Source organism: Gavialis gangeticus, unplaced genomic scaffold (assembly GCF_001723915.1).
Source record: "Gavialis gangeticus isolate Ggan-Ray unplaced genomic scaffold, GavGan_comp1, whole genome shotgun sequence".
In the NCBI taxonomy this organism is placed as follows: Eukaryota; Metazoa; Chordata; order Crocodylia; family Gavialidae; genus Gavialis; species Gavialis gangeticus.
The window spans coordinates 87,156,497-87,172,655 of NW_017728992.1; the positions used below are offsets into that span (position 1 = coordinate 87,156,497).

Genomic DNA, 16,159 nt, shown 5'->3' on the forward strand with positions numbered 1-16,159 from the left:
AGGGGGGGACATGGACTTCCCCCTTCCAATCTCTGCTCCCTTGTACAGACTGGGTTACCCTGGGCTATGCAAGGGGCAGGAGACATTTCCCTGCCACTTGACCTAAGCAGCCTCAAGACTAGGTGTGCCACACTGCTTGTGCCTCCCACCTCTTGTGAAGACCATGATGCAGTTCTATGTACTACATGTTCTAGTTCTACATGCAGGTATAGGGCAAGGGGCTATCCTTCACAGAGCAGCAGTTTCCAGTTGCTCACTGGCAGCCTGTTCCCTTGCCTGGGGTGGGGGAACCCAAGAAGCAGCCATCTAGTGCCTCCTGACTAGAGAGCTCACCTTAGAGGCATTTGTTTAGCTCTCCAGCTAGCGGACAGGAATACCTGCACGCCCCTGTTAATCCAGTGCTAAGAACACGAAAATTCTCAGCATAGGAACCGATTATGTCTCTCCCTATTTTCAGCCATTAGCTTCCCGCAGCATTATAGCTTTGTTCTCCATTACTCCTACAAATTCATATACAGCTTCTTTTTAAAGCAATATAAAACATAAAATAAAATATTAAGAGTGGTCAAGAACAGGCCATACAGGAATAAGGAGCTAATGCAAAATTTCAATTTAAATTGCTACTCATTTATCTATTTAATATAAAAGTGGTACTGTGCGTGTGTGCTGGGGATTTTTTTTTAATTTTTTATGATTGATTGGTTGTTATTTACCACACCTGTCATGAAGGAATTTAAAATTTGTCCATGTTATCATAATCCAGAGAACTAGGAGCATGGCACAAACCACATGCCAGAACTCTGAGAAGGTGGGGGAAAGCATCAAAGGGCTGAATATGGAACTTTTTCAGACTGGAACTGTTACCACGCTAGATGGAAGAGGATTGTGTAAGCTCACAGTGCACGAAAGCTGCAAGAAGAACGTAAGAATTTTCACTGGAGTCTATATACCCATATTACTTAGCATTTAGTATGTTGTATTATTATGAAAACAAACACAAAAAAAACAAAAAAAAAATACCCTTACCTTTTCCCCATTAACTGAAACACTGAGTATTCCAATGCTGACCTGTAACCAACGTTCGGTTGGATTAAAAATACTAAGTATGGTTTGTGACGCGATTCCCACACAACACACATTAGGGAACTTCAACTCTTCTGGTACTCTCACATGCCCTAGGAAAGAAGTGTTTTAGTGACTGTCGGTATTTGGAATTCTGCGGTTAACATGACATGCAGCATAGTAAAAAAGCCAGGCACCAAACTGGCAAAGTTAAAAGTAATTTTGTGAAGCTCGCTTCACGGGTATGTCCATATACCAAGCATAACTAATTGACATAGGTCTCAAATATTATGGTAATCTCCTATAAGACTGACGTGTGTTAAATATTATGGGCTTTTTTCCTCTAGGTTCTAATGTCCTTAAAAAAATACTTAAGGACATAATATTCTAAAGGCAGTAAGTAACGCCCACAAAAAGTGTTGGATGAGCCATACATGGCTCAAGGTTTGAAGTCAGGGTAAACTGTACGCACCTCAAAACATTGTTAAAACATCAGGTTCACAATATTGATTAGATTTTAAATCTTTAAGAAACAAAAATTCCCATTTTTGGCATTTTTTTATACAATTACAGAATTGAGTGAAAAATTAGACACTGCTATGTCATTATAGGGATGTCTGCTTTTATTTATTTATTTAGAAAAGGCTACCACTTAAAGCAATTTACACAATCAGATTTGCTGCACAAGATAGTGAGTTTTTCATTCCATAAATACTGTTTTTACTAGGGATGCTGTAGTGTTTAAGCTATTGTGATTTTTGATGGCAAGTATAGCTTCTCTTCTAAAAACCTACTTCCTGTAGATTATTAAAAATACATGGGGAAGTTGTTTCAGGTTTTAAAGCTACATTTCACTTTCCATTTTATGAGCCTTTTCCATACATTACGTTACTTAAATTGAACAAATTCCTTTTGGCCTCTAACCTTTACTTGCCCTCAGTTCAGCTACTACAATCCTACCCCAAGCACATGTGCAACAGAAAAAAGGATGAAAAATGTATTATTTTTCCCCATCTCAACTCACCTTTGCATCAAAACACTTCAGACCAATAGTCTTAATACTTACAGAATTAATTCCCTCAACTCCATTTAAAAAACCAACGAACTAAAAGCTGTGGGAGCCTAAATTTATTTCAGGGCTTCTTTGGAACAGACAAGCTTTTATTTAGAAACAATATACCCAATTAAACAAGCATCGTTAACAGTATGTTATGGTAGAAATCAGTACTCAAATAAGTATTGCCTAAATTAATTAAAGGGAGTGAATAGAGGCATGTCAGTTTGTCAACAACGAAGCTTCAGCTAGGCAACTGCATGGAGAGAGTTTTTTTTAATTTTTTTTTTAAACACACAGCAATACAGTAACAATGGGCATCTGGTCAACCGAATAAATATAGCTGCAAAAAGCAAGGTACTGTATTTTAGAAAATACTACATGAATTAGTCATGACTTCTATACTGTTCTCCCCCACCTCCAAGAGGATGACCCAGGTGTTATGATTAAGTTCAACAAAGATACCTGCTCAAATGAAATCAACAGGAAAGAAATTAAGAGGAAAGAAGAAAGAATTAAAATATTATTCTGTATTCAAGTTCAAAAACAGAGAAAGTGTTATACAGCCAGGAAGTAAATCAATGACAATCCCTCACCTTGAATACTATGTTTAGTTTTGGACATCCCATCTCAAAAAGGGCTCATCAGGGGAAGTGCAAAGAAAAGCAACAGATGTTATTAAAGGCAAATGAATGTTTCATAACAAAGGTTATTGTAACATTTAGGTTATTTAAGATTAACAACCAAAATGAAGACCAACAAATAATGGAAGACCGAAAATAGCATTTTTTAAATTCTCCTTAATAAGAAAAAGAAGGTATAAAGCAGTGTCAAAAGCTTCTTCTACTTCAATAAAGATTACAGGAATAACTTACCAAAGCCAGAGGATGACAGTGACTCCCAATGTTCAACCCCACAAGATCCAGGAGGCTGGCCAGTGTATGAATTTGTATTCAAAATATTCTGGTTCCAGGAAGCGGTACATGGATTACAAAGAGAAGCTGTACTCAAAAATCCAGGACCAATGCTTGGTCCTAAAGGAACTCCCATGGCAACTGAACTCTGAATGTGTCCTGCTGGGATACCAGAACAATGAAGTCCCACTGGAAGACCAAAACCTGTGGAGCTGCCACCATGACAAGGCGGCAATGCAGTGTTTCCGCTTGACTGCATGTTTCCTAAATACTGTTGTGCAAATGGAGTTGTGGCAAGTGAACGTCCAGTAAGTAGCGTTGGAATGACAGAAGACACTGGTTGAGTCTCAGGGGCAGACCCAAGAGACTTAAAGCTTGAAATGGGAATATACTGCTCCCCAGAAGTGTTCTGATTTAATGGCATATAGGTACCTATTCCAGTGTATGTAGGTAATATATTTACAGGTGATAATCCAGACCTTTGTGTTTTGTTTGTATGATCCTGCCACGCTGCTGGTGTATCAGCCTTAACAGACAGTGGCTGAAGGGCACACAACTTGTTTGATAAAGCTGTGTTAACATGGTCCAATTCGTTATGGCTAGATGTTGCATTTGGAGGCGCAAACTGATTTTCATTTTTTGGCAAACACTCTGACAACTCGCTGTTTGGTGCTCCTTTAAGTCGGCTGCAGGAGGAATCTACAGATTCCTTTTCTTCCAATTTTTGATTCAGGCTTCCCCGATTTACATCTGATGTCATTTTTCTATTTCTTTGCCATGATAAATCATGAAGTTTTTCAGCTGGCTCTTCCGATACTGGAGTTGGACTTGCTCGAACGATAGTTGTGCTCAGCTCAATAGCATCTTCACTCTTAGTAGAAGAAAGTATAAAATTGATATTACAAGTTGTCAGAAAATAAACACGGTACATACAAAAAGAGTGAAGAGTGCTTTAAGCAGACAAGGTTCTTTGGGTGAATCTGATATCTTTTATTAGACTAAATAATAAAAGATACCAGATTCACTGAAATAACCTTGTCTGCCTATGTCCTTAGACCAACACGACTACAACCTACACCCCTGTAAGAGTGCTTTAAAACACTTACACATTACAAATTAATCCACAGGTTGATGCAGTCTGTAAAACACATTTTTTTGTTAGCTTGTTTCTCAAGTCCACTAGTGTTTGTAGTTGCCTCATCTGAGTATCCATTTAAACTTGTCCTGGTATGAGTGATAGGTTAGCTTAACAGCAAATCTCTGAGAGGTAGTCAGAGAGCTCCATACTAGGCCTGAGAATTATTACCTCTTCAGCCAGAAAGACACTGGGTAAAGTCAATACTGCTCTCTTACTGACTTCTACCACTTCCAGAGTTGTAGCTCTGAAGTGAAATAGCAGAAACTAACTGGATTTTCCCATACCACCTTTGCTTCTTTTGGTGTCTAGCCAGAAACAGAAATGTAGTATAGACTTTTTCAGTTACTCAAAATAGCCTCAGTTTTGCATACAGTTCAGGTATGTATGTACTGCAATCTAAAAGGTGCAACGGCACTTGCATAAACTTACCTATGCTAGCCTGAGTAACTAACAGTACACTGTTCATTACAGACTTACCTGAGGTAGCTTGAATGATCCATATGCATCTGCAGCTTGCAGAGACTATAAAGTCTAACTTGGACCTTGAATAAATATTCCTCTGACTAGCCTCACCTGAGCAATATGCTGCCACAAACTGTGATAAGTATATGCGCTAGCTCGTTTAACACCCATAGAACCCCTGGATTGTAATAGAGACATACTGCAAGAGCTAGAAACTGGCCTTACTGGGAGTCTGTTCAGACCAAAGCTTAAATGTTGAGATAGCAAGATAAAAGAGGTGTTTTACGAAATGCCATATTTACAATACTATCTGCTTCTATATTGATAGATCCCTCTCAATATAGAGATATATCCACACACACACACACACACACACACACACACACACACACACACGCTGCTTGTTGAAAGCAGATGCAGTTAGTTTGTGACATTTCCCAGCTCCATTTCTGTCAATCCAAGGCTGCACAAATATTTCAGACCCAATGAAATGAAACCAGGGCAAGGGTAGCTCAGTCTTGGTGTATGAAAGGGCTATGCAGTAAGCAGGCCATTTGATCAAGCACAATTCTCCTCTCGCAAGGAACACCAAGTCCCTGACCAGGGAACAAACCAAAAATATCAGACTGAATTTCTATCTGCACATACTAAGAACTCCTACTTTTTAATGTGCCTATCTTTTGTTAATAAAACTGCAGAAAGTAAAGCAAAAAACTCCTGCTTTGTTCTTCAACACCAGGGGTGGGCAAAATACAGCCCACAGGCCACATCTGGCCCGCCAGCTGACTGGACCTGGCCTGCAGGCGGGTGCCTGTCAATTGATTGCATCTGACCTGCAGTTGCCCCCGCAGAACTCCCCATGGGGCTGAGCCCCACCTGCTCCTACCTAGACCAGAGAATATCATGCTCCCAACCTGCACCAGCCTGATAGCCCAGCCAGCGCACACAGCTTCCCAGGGGCTGCTTCCACAACTGCCACAGCCACCTGGGTACTACGGCCTACTGCAGCACTCCCGACAGCAGAAAGCATAGGGAAGCAGCAGTGGGCAGGGGGAAGCTGCAGCCAGGCAGCCCGTGCCCCAGTGCATGGGGCTCCGGTTTTCATTCCTGGCCGCCTTCCACCCACTTTGCCTGCCTGGTGCAATAAGCAACCAGCAGGCTGAGTGGGTGGAAGGCAGCCCTACCAGGAAGCTGTGTGCACTGGTTGGGATCAGACCGTGATGGGTGCAGGCAGAAGCACAGGCCAGAGTAGGTGCAAGCTGTCCCGGGTGGGAGCAGACAGCAGTCAGCCCCATGTGGAACACTGTGAGGGGAGCCCTACCCTGCGCCACCTGGACAAGCTCTGCTGTGTGTACTCCTTGCTCCTCTCTTCTTCCCACCCTCAAGCCAGCTCCCAGGATCTGACACATGTGCAGCCCCCAACATGTGCACACAACTGCCCACACACCCCCACCCCCTCCCCACATAATATACAAGAGTAAAACGTTGTTTTGAGCTATTATGCAATCACCTCTATATACACTACTCAAAAAACATGCCATGAAAAAATATTTTGAAAAATAAATGAATGAACAAAATGTTATAGACAATGCAAGACCCAGCCCCAAGGGTGACTGTGACACCCCCTGGTTGTCATGTCTCCTGTCTCACTCTGGCTCCTTAGGGTACCCTCCCTTTTTACTTTGCCTGCCTTATCTTGATGTAACTTGTAGGGCTTAGGGAGGCCCAGAGTCTGAGACTGAGCCCAGCTCACCCCAGCTTGCTGGTCTTCCCTGTGCCACGCAGCCAAGTTTTGCCCTTTGGGCACTCCACTATGGCCCCCGAGCCCTACCAGTGCCCCAAGGCAGCAACTGCCTTATGAGTCATCTGTCTTTCACTACTGCCATGTCCATGCCTTGCAGTCCTTTGAGTTCTTCCACCAGGCCCTCTGGCTCCTTCCATAAAGCAATCCAATTCAGGACGCTGGGCCCCTGGCCTTGGCCAGGCTCTCAACTTCTCCCCAGTCCCTTGACCCTAGTTTAGCTTCTGCCCCTCTTGGGCCTCAGCCCTCTTCCCCAGGCCTTAACCCACAACCTAAACCTATTCTGGCTTCAGCTTCTCTAGCTTTAGCCTCAGCCATCCCAGCTTGACTCCTCCAACCCTCCAGGCTCCTGGCCCCAGCACAGTTGCTTTAGTTCCATCCCAGTCCTCAGCTGTCTAGGCCCCTGATCTCAGGCCGAGCTCCTCCCACTGGCTTTAGCTCTCCCAGCCTTGGCCCAATTCATCTACAACAGCCCTCTAGGTCCCTGACCTCAGACTAGACTGCTTATCACAGAGTGCCCCATCATCCATGACTTCCATCCACTCCTTTAGCCACCACCTAGTCTTCTGGTTATAAATGTAATCCCAACAAATACCAGCAAACTGCTGCCCAAATAAAATTCACCCCACTGGGTCACTGCCTCCTCACCAGCATAAATCCCCCTTAGCTCTGTCCTTCCCATTCTATGGGGCAGCTTGGGTGCCTGCCAGTCTGTCTCCTGCAGCCATCTCCTCAGGTGCTCCTCTCCCTGCAGCATGCAGGGCCAGACTGCCCACTTGGTCTCAGGCACTGGGTTTATATACTCCAAAGCCCCACCCCACTTCCTGTGATGCGACTTCCCAGCCACACACAGTGGTTTCTACTTTGGCTTAAGTGCCAACCTGCCCTCCCCTGCTGCAACTTAACCCTACTGCTTGCAGCTTTTACTTCTGCACTGCTGATAGGTCTGTCCCATGGCTGCTTAGTACAGGGCAGCTAGCCCCATGATATACTCACTCCTCTGGTGGTAGCACCCGTCCTTGCTGTCTTTGGCCTGCTTACTTTCTAGCATCTGGCCTTTGCCTAGCTGCTGGCCCCACATAGCAGCTCTGGCTCCTTGTTACAGCCCTATCAACATGCCCCACGAACTGGTCTGAAAATGGAACAGGACATATCTAATACCTGTAAACTCATACAGCAAAATATCAGGTGTTTTGGGCAGAGGTTCAAAGATAGAAGATACCATGAATTTGCTGTGACAGATGAAAATCGTGTCCAAGGTACTTGCTGAACACTGTGAAGATTAGACTGGGTGTTTCTTGTCATTTGTTTATGTATTGTAAGCTGTTTGTTGCTGCTAAGAGCCTAATTAAAAAGTTAAAGAGTAGTGAGGCCTTGAATGTAGTACGGCCTTGTATGTAGTGAAGCCTAGACAATTTAGCAAAGCCTTGTAGAAGTGGTAGCAGGCTTTGTGGCACAGTTAAAAATCAACCTCATCAGAAGAATGTACTGCTATTGGTCAGTTCTAAAAATAATTATAATGGAAGAATCTAAATAGCTATAAAAGTTATCAGCATAGCTCAGAAGTTAAACTGGCTAGCACATCCGGAAGTCATTTAAAAGGAAAATGCAGCTCTGTGAAAAAGCTACTGATTTAGGATTACCTGCTAACCTGGATTCGGTGGGCCCAAGGACTGAATACCAGAGTCCTTCCCGGTACCCCTTGGACAGTGCTGATCGGGGACGCCTAACTTCACTAAGCTTTGCAAAAGAGAAACTTGTTGTACATCAGGCATCAGAGGGGACTGCCAATAAGTTGCCGACGTGAATTACTGTTGTCTGTCTTTGTTGTCTTATCATATTACACATAGTCAGGTGTTTGTTAAGTCAATAAACCTTTCTTACTTTTCTACCCCTGACCACACTCTCAACCCCGAACCCTCCCCTGGTGGCTGAGACAATTTGTCTGTAGTTTTGAGAATTTCCAAAAGACTGAAATACTAAAGATGGAATTCTTTTACTCTGCCACTGAAAGATCAGGGAGGAACTGAAATCTCAGCTCTTCATTTCCAAGCATTTGTAAGCATTTGAAGTAGACAAAAGATTGTAAAAACATGTTTGAATATTAACTGAAAAATATCTTCCTTATTTTACTACTCAGATTTCGGTCCCAATATGGTACTATAATCATTTAATTGTCCACTCTCTCAAAGAAGCATCTGACAAGTAACATTTCAGCATTACTTTCTCAAGTTAAAAAATACCCTTGAACTGACTTCAGTGAACAAAAGCAAAGAAGGAAACTTTCCTTGGAGAGTAATCTTTGAAGTATTCACAAGTGTGGCAATTTTTAAAGTTAAACTATATGCAAATTCTTTAAAACATTTAGTCTAGACTATAAAGTTAATTACATGAGATTTCCCCCTCTTCCCCCCACACAAAAGACTGGTACGTATGTGATCAGATAAAAGCTAACTTACCCAGCATCTTTCTACACTAGACACAAGGGCTGAGTTCTTAAGGGCACTATCAGTTGAAGAAATGTATGTTAATTGGCTTATATTGGAACTAGAGCATACTGACTGAAGCAGTACACTGTCTTTGCAGGAAGTTTTCTGAAAACAGGGTGCTGTGTCAGAAGAATCAACTTCAGATCTGAAGAAAAGGAAATGAAAAATGTGTCAACACTGACTGTATCATCACCTAAAACCATAATTTACGTACTATACTATCATTCTAGCCTTTTTTCCAAATTCAACTAGTAGACTATTTAGTGATGTCAAAGAATGGCTGAATTACTTAACCAAAAAACTGCTCCAAAACCTTGTGCCAGCACTGGGAGTCTGAACATCAAGTCTTAAGCACTTATTTTATGCTTTATGTAAAAGCTGAAATTCTACCCTTGACTATATATGTACAGCTCCCCAGTTTCAGTAGGATACAAGTCTGCGAAAATTAAACTAAACTTCTGGTACGCTAAACTTAAAGTGACAGCAATAGCAGTAGAACCTGACCAAAAACAGAATAAGTAAATTGCCACCAAGCCAAGGAAACATTGACTGCAGTCACATTTGTATATTTAGTTATCTTTAACTCCCTTAGGAGCTGTTTGACATTCAGAAAATCTAAAGCAGATTTTTCACAATGGGTGCCCAGTATTTTTCAGCTCACACCTACCTAAAAGAATTTGACTTCTGCTGAAAAAACACTTCTCTGTGCATGAGGTGAACTACAAATGCTTGAGACTCATCTGCATTTTTGTCATTGTACCAGATACTTTAAAGTTACATTTCCTATATTACAATAAAAGCACTACAGTACATTTTAAATATAATGCATCTTAATTTCTAAGAAAAAACTGTACCTCATAGTCCTAAGACCTTTAGCTGCATGTATATAATATAGTTAAGTACAGATCACAGTTATGCAACTTAAGCTCATTTTTTTCCACTGTTAAAGTAAGAGATTAAATTGAAACTGGCCTCTTGCAAAGTACAAGTATAGATCAATAGCTATGGAACCAGATATACTTTTACAACAGAGATGGCGGGACCCAGAGAAAACATACGGCCTGCAAGGGGTTGTATAGCACCTACCCAGCCATTGGCCCATTTATCTCTCTGGCTGCTCCAGGTGAGCATACAGCATGGCAAAGCAGTCAGGACCTGCCCATCTGCATGGTGCAAGGCAGAAGGAATGCAGCCTGAGGGGCCCATGCTCATGCTACTGCAGTCACTGCTGGTGCAGTTTGTATGGTGTGTGGCCCCTGGCCACTTAGATGTTGGACAGCTCTGATTTAGGATAGCATATTTCCCCAAACCACAGTTGTATTATGTAAAGTGTACTTTAGACACAGACCTACAAATCCAGTTTAGGCTTGACAATGGTCAGAATCTGGAGTTCACTAAAATGGTTTTGTGGTCCTTTATGGTAGCTACAACAGAGTAACTGATACAAACTGTCAGCTTGAGCATGAAACAATAATTATGACAGCCACAAAAATTAAACCAGATATTGGAAGTTTTATTTGAAGTGATCCTTTAAATGTGCATGTTGCCAGCAGGAAGGGGATTAGGGTGTTAAATGAGATAACCAACAAGAGACGGCAAGATTACCATCCACCATCTTGCTCTCCTTCTCAAACCAGTAGGTAAATATAGAAAGTCAGCTACTGCTCAGACATACTGCCATTTGCAAGTTTGGAAAGACTATGTACAACGAAAGACATTGAATAAAAAGTTTTACCTAGCTAAAACAGGAACCTACCATATAGCAAGTTCAGAAGCAGACTTTTCAAATAATTCAACAGGTAAAAATTCAGCATAGACTATTCAGAACGAATAATTCCTCTCCTCCCCCCCAAAAAAATGTTTACCCTGAAACAGATGTTCCAGAAGCTTCACCGGGAGAAGAATGAATTAGTGGTGAAGTGGAAGGTCTGAAGCTGTATTGCTCATCTTCTGAAGACTGCAAATCACATTCAGGAGCTGTTGGCTTCTGCTCTGTTAAAATAATAATTCTGCTGGTGAAATGCCACTTAAAAAGAGCAAGAGAGAGTGCAAGAAGATGACAGTTAAGGCTGTATGGTTACTTACCAACACTCTTCTGAGACACCTCAGAAAGTTTTCCAGAAGTCAGATATTTTTTATCATTACTGCAAGCAGTACTAGCTTCCTTAATTCTCTTTTGCATTTTTCCCCCTTGTCTTTCATCCCTGGTCAGTTGCTGTGTAGACTTTGCTTTGGTAGGATAATGAATACTAGATTCCTGGACAGGTTTTAAGTTGCTTATTGACACTGTGCTTCTGATAGCAGTTCTATCCACTGACTTACTTGGTACAGGAACAGTTAAGTTCATCGCCTTATCAGTTATACCGGTATGAGAACAGCCTGCAACATGACTGGTTTGCTTACTAGATTGTTTTACTGAAACAGACTTGACTGTACGTGCCACCTCCTTTTTTGTGGCAGAATCATTTAAAAGCACTTGTGCTTCCTTTTCATTAGATATATTTCCTGTGTCTAGTACATCCAAGGTCAGGCTAGTTCTCTTTGGTTGTGGATATTCACTTATAAAGTCTGATGCTTCTGAAGATTTAGCCCCAATTATAGTTTTCTTTACATCCAAAGGAAAGTTAGATGCACAAGAAAAATCTTGAGTGCTATTTCCTTCATGTGTCATTTCCTTACAGTTCAGAAGTTGGTTCTCTCTTCTTCGATTCTTATTATGCATCTTTAACAAATCCATTGCAAGAGTATCTTGATGTTTATGTTCATCTGGTAAAGAGCTATCCCAAATATGGTCCTGGATGGATGTTTCGTATTTTGCAAAGTTGTCAGGCTCGCTTCCATGCTCAGGCTCTTCTGTTTTTTTAAGGTATTTCTCCATATCAAATGCACTGTTTTCTACATTGCTGGATAAAAGCTGATGAGTGGAGAGATTTGTATCCTTATCAGCTTCAGGATGTAAAGATTTCTTTAATTTTTTGTTTGAGAGTGCCATTATCATAGCAGCTAGCTGGGAAGGGTCAGCACTAATAGAAGCATTAGCAATTGCAGAAGCTATTGTACTAATGCTCAGAACAGAGTCTGTGAAATCAGGCAGCTTGTATTCAAGTTTACTTCTATCAAGTCGTTCCTACAACAAAAGAAAATTAATCAAATATAGCATCTGCTTTTTTAAAAACAACTCTGCATTTCAGCCTTAGCTTCAATTCTTCTCAATTTACTTTTGTCCAAGTGCTTTTGAATGTGTATCAGGTAACTGTAATCAGCACTTGGATAAGTTAGGTCCAGGCAATGCAGAAGTTTCAAAAAGTGCCTAGAGTAGTTAATAGAATGGCCTGAATAAGTTTAAAAGAAATAGTTCAGAAAACATGGGATTCACCTGGACAAACTGGGACCAAAGTCCCAAAAAGTTAATGGAAACATCCAAGATGACCCAGAATTATGGTAGTTTACAAGGAGAGAGGCTACTAGCACAAACTGGATGAAGAAAAAGTTAAAAGATGCAAAACAAGTAGACTCACTATATGATATCTTTATATCTCCAGCCCCTGTCAGGGGTGGAGAAGAAAAGAATTTTCTATTGGCAAATAGAAAGCCAATTAACTTCCACCATCAGAACTCTTAGGTACCTAAGCTAGATGGAAGAGCAAAGGAAAAAATTAAGCAAAACTAAACAGACAGACATTGCATGCACTGGGCAAGGTGACTTGATAAGAAATCTGCATTAGTGGTGACAAGCAAAAAACACACCCCAAAAAACAAGACTATATTAGAAAAGGTACACTTTCCTGAGCTGCAGAGATAAGAGAATATTATAGAGGCATAGGCAAGACTGACTAATAACTATGGCAGTATGCAATCAGATGGAAGATCCAGTCAGGCTTAGTGTATTTAAACCTTGAACTATCTGGCCAGTTGCAAGTTATCCCTGCTGCTTAGGAAAGTATACTTTCTTCTTCTTTTTTAAAATTCTTGTTAGTTACTGGAAGCCTAGCTCTCTTCTGGCTTCCTATAGAGCATGAGTATCAAACATACCTACAGCCTCAAGACAGATCTTGGACTAGGAGGCCCCTCATGCGCTGGGTCAAGTCCAGGGCACAGAGTGGTGTCTGTCACCACAGCAGTGGTAGACAAGTCATGGTCAAGGTACACAAAGGGTGGTATGCCAAAGAACTGCAGGGCAAGTAAAGGCTGTATTGTGCAGCTTTTTGTTCACCTACCTGTCACAAAGCCATGCCCACTGGGCCCCAGATTCCATGACAGGCCACTCACAACTTCTGGTAGATCACCAGGCCAGAGGGAATGGTTCTGTAGATTAGGTCTAGCCCACAGGATGTACATTTCACACACTTACTACAGAGCATCCATAGTTGGAAGAGACTCTTCTCTCATCTATGAATTTATCACCCTGGATGCTGTTAAGACGCTGTTCTGTTTAACACATTACCCAATTTTAAAATGGAAGAAAAACAGAAAAAGTAGGAGCCCAAGATGACAGCTGAAGGAAACAAAAGTGTCAAAAGACAGCCTCTTTAGAATGCAGAGACCCTAGACAATCAGAGACTTCTGCTAAATCAACAGGAGAGCCACATCTGATGCGATCCATTTAGGTTACTGGGTTCCCCGCCATCCATCATGAAAGGTCAGTTTTGACATTACCGTGGAAATCCATTTTAATTTTCAGAGAAAATAATTCAGATAACTCTGCCTTGATTTTCCTATAAATACCTCTGCTTTGCTTTCTGTGACAGTATGCATATTAATGTTTTCATTTATTCTGGGTACAGCTTCCATATCAGCAATAGTGAACGCGGTTGACACAGAGTTTGTATATTCCTTTACATGCACGTCTCCGTCTTCTGCAAGAGAAAAGGTTCAGAAATAGTTCTGGATAAATGGTCTACATTCCTAGGATGTATGCACCACTTAGTGCTTTCTACACATCAGTTAAGACTTAGTTTTACTTCGTATATCCTACACACAAGAGCACTAGCCCTTAAAAATATAATTTTTCTATAATATTTCTATAATAATTTTTGGAATATTCCATTTATATTCCTTATATTTCATTTATGATGTGTTATATTATAAAAAATACGTTTGGGCCTTGTTGGGGCATCTTTACTGTACTCATACTATACTATATACACTTTGGTCTTTAGCAGGAGGATTAAGGATATAACACCTTGAGTCAAAACTCATTAAAAGGTTATATACAGGTCAGAGGACACCTATACACAAGTGTGTAGGCTATTCTGATGCACTGTAGTTACAGTGTGTTGGAGCAGACTTGATTAATTAATTTAGTCTGCTGGAGAGTGGCAATTACCACACTCCAGCAGATTCCTGCATCTCAAATATCAGCATCTCTACACTTAAAAATGGCAGCAGGGGTGCTTGAACTAAAGCTCAAATCAATGAGCTGTAGTTCAAGCACCCCCATCACCATTTTTAAGCGTGGGGATGTTGATACACAAGACATGGCAGTGCCCCCTTACCTCCAGACCACATGTAAAAAGTGCCCACAGAGGCAAATACTGATACACAAGATGAGTTTAGGAGGGACAAGCAAGTGAACTTGAAGAGACAAGTTTTCAAAGCAAAGCAGCCTTCATAGCTGCCAGACCAAACAAATTGGCATACAGACATTGTATGAGTAAGATAAAGACTCATAGTTATGGATGAAAAGCTATGTGTTTGGAGAGATGGTGTCCTTGAAACTCAGAATACACCCCAAAGAATGCTGAAGAGCGGTAACGAAGTTAATGAAGGGAATGCCACGCTGAGGTTTTGGTGTTTTGTCTAGATTTGCATCTGTTAGTCAGTCTAAAGTAGAGTGTTTTTAATAAAAGATACACATCTGCCTGAAAGCATAAAACAAGAATGATCATGCAGTTGGTTCTCTGGGAAAGGGTGTTTTTCAGCTACTAAGGTACCTTGGGAGCTCACTACCAGTCAGGGAATCAGTGGCACTGAACTATTAGGTTCAACTTCTATTAAGTAACAGAAGTCTACAGTTTATCTAACATACCTGGCAGAGATGATAATGTAACCTAAGCAGACTAAGCCAAAGCTCAAGCAGTACCTTAGTCCAATAATAGGATCTAACCAGTGTTAAGAGTCCAACAGGGAGATCCTGACCACTGCTTTGCTGTCTTTCATGTCTAGTCAAAAGGATTCCAAAGTGATGAAGCCAGGGACCTTTCTAGTCCAAGAACTAGTTATTCCAAGTACCTCTCTCCCTGCAAGTATTATCTACGTAGATTTCTATTCAGAGATGAATAGTAACAACATCTTAAGGAGACCAGTCAGACAAGTATTAATTAGTAAATTCTGATCAGCAACCTTGATTAGAAGTCTCCCATGTAAACTGATATGTAGCGTACCAACTTAAGATATCACTAAATGCATATGAAAATGAACAGATTGTACAAGACTGCTTTTCCTGGCCATGGTGCAAAGTCAGAGAAATACAGTACCAGGAACTGACAGATTGGATGAAGTAGTTCTAATAATTATTCTTCTTATAATTACAAAAAACATCAGGGTTTCTCTTTCGGCAACAACTCTTCATGATGAAGAGTTTATTCATTAACAGGTCTATTTATTAAAGTAGGTGTACGTGTAACAGCTCAAAAGCAGTCACATCAGTTTCCGTGTTTAAATCCAAGTAGGTGGCAGTTCATAAGAATTTATCTTTCCAAAAAAAATTCTTACACAAGAGGATATGAAAAAATTGAGAAACTGTGTACTAAGAAACGCAGATGCAGTTCTTGAAAGAGACTTCAGAGTGAAGGAATAGAACAAAAAAAGAAAATGTAGTTTCTGCCTTGGTTTTGAATCTTCTGCATAATCTTGCTTTTGGAGAACATCAGGCGCATAACTGTAATAGAGGCACCCAAGACCTGGCTAAATTTTACCAGTAACAGGGTGGCTGCTGACGTTTTTTTGACTGCTTCTGGTAACCTCGGCAAGCTAAGCTACACTAAGCAAAATGCAAGAGATAAGAGAATAAATAAGGTGAAGAAGAGACATGAGGGATTAACAAGCTGGCATGTTTCAGACCATGCTTGTGACTGAGTCCAATTAGGCAGCGAGGCCATCTGGGTCTTCCTTTCTGGTCCAGATCCTGTAGGACATCATTAAAAGCCATGGAGAAAACCCAGTGCTGTTGTGTTGCATTCTGGTATCCCAAGTGATGCTTCAAGTAGCAGCCATCACAAAGCTTTTTTTTTTTTTTTT

At 41.1% G+C, this 16,159-nt stretch overlaps 1 protein-coding gene across 2 annotated transcripts in view; it reads right to left on the reverse strand.

Annotated features, from left to right (window-relative positions):
* The window catches only part of CEP192 (centrosomal protein 192), a 142,905-nt gene that overhangs the window by 80,446 nt on the left and 46,300 nt on the right, over nt 1–16,159 (reverse strand). For both annotated transcript variants that reach the window (XM_019524935.1, XM_019524945.1), the window contains exons 15-20: nt 13,646–13,776; nt 11,006–12,047; nt 10,786–10,912; nt 8,891–9,065; nt 2,992–3,901; nt 1,027–1,175 (exon numbers count right to left, since the gene is read on the reverse strand). In XM_019524935.1, the coding sequence (XP_019380480.1) occupies nt 1,027–1,175; nt 2,992–3,901; nt 8,891–9,065; nt 10,786–10,912; nt 11,006–12,047; nt 13,646–13,776 (2,534 nt within the window). The remainder of the gene's footprint in view (nt 1–1,026; nt 1,176–2,991; nt 3,902–8,890; nt 9,066–10,785; nt 10,913–11,005; nt 12,048–13,645; nt 13,777–16,159) is intronic.